The 7,707-nt window shown below is 40.5% G+C and overlaps 2 protein-coding genes across 3 annotated transcripts; both read right to left on the bottom strand.

Moving 5' to 3' along the window:
* Nucleotides 1-408: 408 nt before the first annotated feature.
* LOC133717172 (uncharacterized) lies at nucleotides 409-2,109 on the bottom strand. 2 transcript variants are annotated; one of them, XM_062143832.1, is made up of 2 exons: nucleotides 1,031-2,109; nucleotides 409-726 (listed from the first exon to the last, which is right to left on the bottom strand). In XM_062143832.1, exons 1-2 carry the CDS (start codon nucleotides 1,305-1,307, stop codon nucleotides 689-691), a joined length of 315 nt encoding a protein of 104 aa, XP_061999816.1. In that variant the 5' UTR covers nucleotides 1,308-2,109; the 3' UTR covers nucleotides 409-688. The 2 variants fall into 2 exon arrangements, with proteins under 2 accessions (XP_061999816.1, XP_061999817.1); XM_062143833.1 differs by having other exon boundaries at nucleotides 1,046-2,109.
* Nucleotides 2,110-2,419: 310 nt separating this feature from the next.
* On the bottom strand, nucleotides 2,420-5,300 carry LOC133717170 (histone-lysine N-methyltransferase, H3 lysine-9 specific SUVH1). Its single transcript, XM_062143830.1, has 2 exons — nucleotides 5,176-5,300; nucleotides 2,420-4,934 (listed from the first exon to the last, which is right to left on the bottom strand). Exon 2 carries the CDS (start codon nucleotides 4,752-4,754, stop codon nucleotides 2,622-2,624), a length of 2,133 nt encoding a protein of 710 aa, XP_061999814.1. The 5' UTR covers nucleotides 4,755-4,934; nucleotides 5,176-5,300; the 3' UTR covers nucleotides 2,420-2,621.
* Between the last annotated feature and the right edge of the window lie 2,407 nt (nucleotides 5,301-7,707).

The following is a 7,707-nucleotide window of genomic DNA, read 5'->3' as shown; positions in this document are numbered from 1 at the left end:
GTGTACGGTTGATCAAATATGTTGCATATTTCAAGGCTTCACCAGCACATTCATTCCAAAGAGAGATGCCCAGACAACTTCCAACAATTGCTTATTCATCCGTTCAGCCAAACCATTATGTTGAGGAGTATAAGCATTCGAAGTTTGGTGCCGCATCCTATTACTCATCAAGAACTCAGACAAGACATTATTAACAAATTCACCTCCATTATCAGACTGAAACACTTGTATCTGCTTGAGGTATTGGGTAGACACCATACTGTAAAACTTCTAGAATACATCACAAACTATACTTTTATGGGTAAGAAGAGATACCCACACTATACGAGTACATTCATCAATAAAAGTAACAAAGTACCGAGCACCTGACAATGTAGGGATTCGAGCAGGACCCCAGACATCAGAATGGATGATACAAAAAGGTTCTGAACTTTTATTAAAACTTAGGGAATATGAAATACGATGGCTCTTGGCCAGTTCACAAACATCACACTTAAAATTTGAAGCACTACACTTGGAAAATAAAGAAGAATTTAATTTCTGAAGGTAACTGAAGGAGAGATGTCCCAAACGGCGATGCCATAACCAAACAGTAGCTTTTGCTTCTTCTACCCTTCCAACCTTATTCGCCTGATGAATCCTCTGTTCCCCACCACTTGTCAGGTCCAAATGGTAGAGATTGCCCTTTCTAACACCATAACCAAGAACCTACTGGGTCAGAATGTCCTGAAACACACAAAAGTAAGGCCAAAAGGTCACAATACATGCAAGTGCAAGAGTGATTTGACTCACTGATAAAAGGTTATAGTCTAGAGAAGGAACAACAAGGACTGAGTCTAAAGTAAGAGATTCAAAGAGATGGATGGAGCCTCCCCGGTTACTTGGGAAGAACCACCATTCGCAGTAAATATAGAAGTTAGAGATGAGGGTTTGAATGATGACACAATACTACAATCATTAACCATGTAATCAGATGCACCAGTATCAATTAACCAAGTACTATTCTAAGAATTTGCCGGAAAAACTTTACCTTTACCATCCATACCTGACTGAGCAATGTTTGCAGAGGGGGGTTCTTTTGTAGTGGTCGCAACACCTTTACTCTTCTTCGCATCTATATTCTTCCGTGGCTTCTTGATGAAATCCCACCATTCTAGATACCCAACTAGTTCATAACACCTCTGCTCAGTATGCCCTTTGTCTCCACAATAAGTACACTCCAATGGGGGAAGATCAGTGCTGGGAGGCCGAGGCCCTTTAGGAGGAACTGAAGAAGACAGGTCGTCGCCGGCAAGGTTGCTAGCCATTTTCTAGGCCTGGTATAATCCGTGCCCAAAGGGATCGACGCTGAAATCGGAGCCGGAAAGTTACTCCATCGATGATGGAGGAAGGCACAGAGAGGCCAAGAACGGCGCTCTCCAAACCCTAGCAGAGGGCTTGGTATTTTATTTTCAGTTTTCAAGTATCGAAAATTTGAAATGCTTCTTTGACGTGTACCAATTTGAATGTTGAAGAACATTTTCAATTTTTAAAATTCGTTTAGAATTTGTTTGTTTTTGAGTTGTCTGCTTTGCCAAAAACATTTAAAAAAAAAAAATTCAGCTCCTGGCAAGTCCACCTAACAAATTTGCAACTTCCTTGAGAGCTCCTCTCCATTTGGGCACTTTCTCCATGTTATCCTTGAAATTGCATTCACAATCAGCTAACAATGAAGAATCATTCAGTAATAACTTCAGTACTGTAGCGATTGAACAAGTATCAATATGTTCAAACTCCGGAATGAAACTCACAAGCCATCGGATAGAGGACCACTCCACACTTTGACACAAGTATTCAACATACAAGTTTCCCCTAATGCACTTTCAGGATATACAAAAATCCATACATCTATTCAACTAATGAAGGATAAGCATTTAGAAAACGACAGATCCACATTAAAACAAGTTTTGGTGAACCAAGTGCTTGGCTTGTAACCAGGTCAATGCGAGCAATCAATTTGGTTTAGCAGGGCTAGTATGCAACAAAAGGAACTTTACTTCACATAACATATATCATGATAACATTTAAAAACAAAAAAAAAAAGGATTAAAACTTTTAAACTGTGCTAAATGAACCCCCAAAATTCAATAAATTAAATAGATTAGAACCAACTGTATGAGCTTAGGTAAATTCTTCTCACATCTCAATACCAGATAGCTTTCATACAGTTGCAGGCAACAAGCTTTTAAGATGAAGCAAAAGGCTAAATTAGAAAGAACCAAGCAAGCATGACTTCCATGAAGGTGGAAAGATTAAGAGTTCAAAAACTTACAGACTTGATGAAGAGTCCAAGTTTCTAACCAGGACAGGTTTACAGGTACAATGATTATTAGCTAATAGACCCTAAAAACATCAAAGTTGGAAAGATACAACAACAAAATCAAAAAGTTAAGCTAAGTTTCAATACATATAAACATGGTGCAGATTGCATACTAAACAATCAAAGATTGAAAGATACAAAAGAGAAATCACAGTTACTCTAAGTTCCAAGACATATAAAGATGGGGAAGATTCCAAACATTTTAACCAGTGTCAAGTTTGCTGGCACCATGCTCCTCTGTTGGTAGAAACTACACAAACCATCAGCCAAAATAACCCCGGCATTTTGAGGATCCACATAAACATTTCTTTTTCCTATGGAGGCCATTGTTATTGGCCGCTTCATCAGACATTGAAATCCCATAATCATATGTCAGTTCTGTCAAAGGGGGAATGTGTCTGATGGCAAAAAAAGCAATATGGAGAAAAGACTGATTGTTCTGTTCATATAGAACTGGTTGCCAAAAAACATTTGGTGAACAACCGTGATTGATGAATCGAGCTACATTCCCAGCATTCTTGGCACTTATGATAAGGGGATATGGGATGCTATAATCCTCAACAGAATCATTAGGACTATCCTCATCTAGTAAGCCAGGTTCATAATTCCACTTAAAGGAGTCATAATCGCGCCTTGTATCAAAAATATACTCATCAGTTTCACCTTCATCCCCTTTATTTTTGAATTTCACTTCATCTATAACTTCACCAGCATACTCACAAATAAAAGTACCAGCACGAATAGAATCCCACGACCGTAGGCCCCAGCCCCTATCCTTTGTCCTAAACACTTCCAAGCGCACTTTTACACCACTTTGGGATACCCGGTTTTTGCAGTTAGGAGGGCATGGACATGTAGCACCACATTCATGCACCAACTGTTTACGGCTGACTAGAATCCCATTACCAGTGTAAGGAAATTCACCTTCATTTTTCTGAATGCAAGAGCAATTCATATCACCTGGGAGGCATGCACTACGGCATTTGCAACCGAGAGAAGGCTGTGTTAAAGTGAAAGATTTAGAATACTTGAGCGAAGGGAAATACGTGAAATAAGCGGGCCCCTTCTCGTTATCAACTTCATTTACAAGGGAAACAGGTATACGTTCAGCCCCTGAAGTGAGGTCTGGAAGAACAAGTCCAGCCCTCGATGATAAACCGTCCTTCCACTTTCGGATTGTTTGCAGAACTGAAAAGGCATCAGGCTGTCCAGGCACCCTCACTAACTTGTACTTGAACATATTGCCACCAGATTTTCCCCTCTCCGTCCATGACTCTTGGATTTTGTACAGGCCATCATAGACATAGACCTTGGAATTAAGAGTAGTATCATCTTTCAACCCTCGAATCACTCTTACTTCATTGCCACGTTGCAAGCTTCTCTCAAGAGCAAGATTACCCCTTTCAAGCTTCTGATCAGAGACAGCCACCTGCTTATCTTTGTTGTTGGTATTCCCACCCTGACCACTATATATCAAGACATCGCTGCTATCTGTTTCATCCTCGTAGCCTCCTGAAGAAACAATGCTCAAGGCGATGGGATCTTTTTCCAAATCACCCTTGAGAGTCATGTAATCAATACCAGCCATTGATGGAGCATGCAATCCCACCACACACATTTCCATTCTGAAAAAGAAAATGTCCCCAATCTCAACTCCAGGGACAACTCCAATTCTCCTCCTCATGTTTGTTCGAACCTTTTTGGTCATTGCAATATTACCAGCTTTTAAATCTGCACGCTTAATGGTGTCGGTGTTCTTTTCCTTGGTATCTTCAATCTGGCAGATCCTTCTCCGGAGTGCATCAAAATTCATGAGTACATAATTAACCAACTCCCTGTTACCATCTTCTAGTTGAACTGGACTGATCAAAGAAACAAAGTTCACGCTCGATCCTTTGTTTCCAACAAAGATCAATGCATCAGCATCTCCACTTTTCTTAACCTTCTTTCGAGATGAACTAGCTCTGTTGGTCTTCTTTCGAGATGAACTAGAACCACGATGAGGAGCCACGTCCTTATGACCATCAAAATACCCATCTTCATTGGCCGTCCCACCCATTGACGACTCCCCGTCTCCGTTGGAATCCTCCGGAAAGTCATGAGGCAGTGCTCCAGATGGGTTCGGGGCTCTATACGACCGAAGTGGAGCCGGCATGTGACCAGCTGGTGTTTGCATTCCGGGAGGACTCACATGATTGAGATCAGGTGAGTGTTGAGTGGCTTGTGGTGGTGCACTAAATGGGAAAAATGGAGAGAACCCATTAGGGGTATGCCCAAAGGGAGGCATGCAGCCAAAGTTAGGGGCCTGAGCGCCGGTTGGGAACACCGGCATCAAAGTACGCAGAGGTTTAACATCCAAAACCCTCGACTTATCAATACCATTCAGAGATTCCATAATTACAAACCCTCCAATTTTCTACAAACCAACACAAACTCTTGAGTTTCCTCACTTTCCCCACAAACCCAAAAAGCCCATTTCTTTTGTCTTAAACATCCTGGTAGGTTCTCTAAATCTCAATTCACAGCTATATAATCACAGACACACAAATTCCTTTTCCGCTTTAGACATGTTTCTCTGCATGAAAAGATTGCACACTACTAAGCTACGAATTATTCAAACAGATACATAAGTTGAACACAGGAACCAAAACTGAACCGAAAATCGACAGATAACGAGATCTAGAAACCACAGTAATCAAGGGGGTGTTTGGTCAGAAAACTAAAACATTAGTTGGAAAGATTCAAACATAAGAAGCAGCAGATTCAACATGCAAGAAAATTCAGCAGGAGAGAAAGAGAAGAAAAAACTGGTTTACCTCTCATCGATTTCTGGGCTTGCCTTGGAGTGTTTCAGAGAGAGAGAGAGAGAGAGAGAGCGCACTAGCACAGTTGCGGTGTTTTACTCTTAGACCAACAAAGCTTTTTAAAATACACCCAGTTTTTCTGTGTCAGGCTTTTATTTTAATTTTTTTATTTTGGGTAACTTACTGTCTCGCAGTGATCGAAAATAGTAACGCGACGTGTAAGCCTATTCTTGGGTGGTAATAAAATGGGGTCATGTCATCGAGGCTAAAGGGCAGTTTCTTGTTCTGAAAGGGTCCCTCCCTTTATTCCCATTTTGACGTAAATAGCGTCTTGGATCCTTTTAGTTTGGCTCAGTCGAACGTGCAGTGAAATTCGGTGTGCTACTGCAACAGCAAAATTCCTAGAATAATTGAATTTAATTTGTAGTAGAATACAGCTTCAAGCCTTCAAGTCTTCAACAGAATCTTCTAGTTTTAGAAGGAAAACCCAGTATTTAATCTTAAAAAATAAAAAGAAATTTTAATAAAATTAATTTTGAGCATTTAATTGGAGGAACGGTTAAAGTGACTGCATGGCAGTTTTGGAGAGCATATGGATAATGCTTATTTTCAATTTTTTTATCTTTTTTTTTGTTTTTGCAATTTACAGTTTAATCCTTAAAGATTTAAACTTTCTTAAAATTTTTTAATATTTGAAGGCTATTTCAATAAAAAAAATGTGTTTTAACTGACAAGTCTTATTCTCTTAATAATAATAGAAAGTGAAGATAATGTTAAGTTTAACTCTTTTTTCTTCAAAGCAGATAATTTCATTAAAGAAAAATATCTCAAAAGTTTTTTAAGAATAAAGGATGCAAAGAGAAAGTAGAGATTATTTGTATATCATTAAATGAATATGGGCTTCCATATGTACAGGATTACATGATACAATATGGTATTCCTATCCTAAGTCTAATATCATAATCTAGAGGGAAAATGGCTCAAACAGTGTCCCACTTTTTTGCCATTCTAAACTTTCATACCTCAGCTTCCAAAACTATCAGATTGGTGTCTAAGGTTCTCACCCCGACCCAATTTCGGTATCTGGAGCCGTTAGCTTCGTTACGGTGCGTGCCACATGGCATATTTTGAAGGGTATTTTTGTCCCTTCATGTTTTAATCTATTATTTCTTTTTTTCTTTTCTCTAAGCTTTTCTTTTTCTTCTCTCTCTCTCCGAAACTCGTCTCCACTCTAACCATGGTTTAATTTCTGCTTCTCTACATTTTAGTTCCCATCTGAATCTCTTGCTTCTCTGCCACACTCTTTTTCTCTCTCGTTTCTAATCATAATGAAGGAAATTGTGGGAAACCCTCTTCATCTAAAATGTATGTTCTTGGGTTTGTCCCAATCAGAAAGCCTGGATCATTTTATTTTGATGGGGCACCCGTCCACCGCTTCTTCTTCCTCTTCTTCTCCGCCCGTTGCCAGAAGTGATACCAGAGTCATCATGGGCAATCTTCCGAAGACGACAGGCCGGCTAAGAAGGTCGATTCCGTCAAGCCCAAGGTTGAGGAAGACCTGCGCATGATTTCGTCAAGTCCAAGATTTTCAACCTCAGCAGCCCGACAATCTTGATTGCATACATAGAATAGACATTATGTTATATTGATATTTATGAAAAGATTGAAAAGAGATAGAGGTCTGGAAATCAAGGGACTAAGAAAATTCAAAGAATACAGGTCGTCGGCGAATTTTATGGTTCACAGGCTTCAATCTGGGCTCTCTGTGATCTTGTAAACCCAGAAAGCAGTCTTCAATGCAGTGATTGGATTCGTCGGATTTTGGGGTTCTTTGATTTGGCTTTTCCCTTCGGGTGTGGAATTGGAATCGGAAGGAGTTGGAATTGGAATCGTTATGAGCCAGAGATAGGGTGGTGGGGGTTTGGCTTGTGATGGGGGCTTTGAGGGTGTCATAAAGGAGAGGAAGTTGGAGAGAGAGGATGAGGCAGCCATGGATTGAGTTTGGTGAAGATTGTGGACCTTCAGATTTTAGTGTCGCTGTTGGAAGTCGTCGCCAGAGCCTCGGAATCCAATTTGGGCGGGGATTCGGAGTCGGGGTTCTGATTTTGGTTGTTATCGATTGTAGTGGTGGGCGGGTTGGACTCGGGCGAGACAGTTGTGGCGGCGTCGGTGACGGGTTCGGGTTGCGGGTCGGGTTCTGGAGCCTTGGCGGAGCCGTTCTTGGAGGGTTGGGTGGTGGCCATTTGGGGAGGGAAGGGTTAGGGTTAAAGGTAGACAGTGAGAGATGGGAGAAAACGAGAAAGGGGTTTTGGTGAAGCCCAGTATTGCAGAAGAAAAGATTACCCACAACCTCTCACTTTTAAATCTGGTCTCATCACCAAACTTTTAATTCTGCCTAGATTGTGGGTTGCATCTAATATAAGAGAACGATGCTGCAGAATTTGTTCAAAATTTAATAAACCTGATTGCTATTCAACACCTGGATTTCAATTTTGATCTGATGATTGATATAACGATGAAAATTGAAATTGATCTTTGTTTGTT

Source organism: Rosa rugosa, chromosome 6 (assembly GCF_958449725.1).
Source record: "Rosa rugosa chromosome 6, drRosRugo1.1, whole genome shotgun sequence".
Taxonomy (NCBI): Eukaryota; Viridiplantae; Streptophyta; class Magnoliopsida; order Rosales; family Rosaceae; genus Rosa; species Rosa rugosa.
The sequence above is the reverse complement of the archived record's forward strand: the minus strand, read 5'-3'. Positions and strand labels throughout refer to the sequence as shown.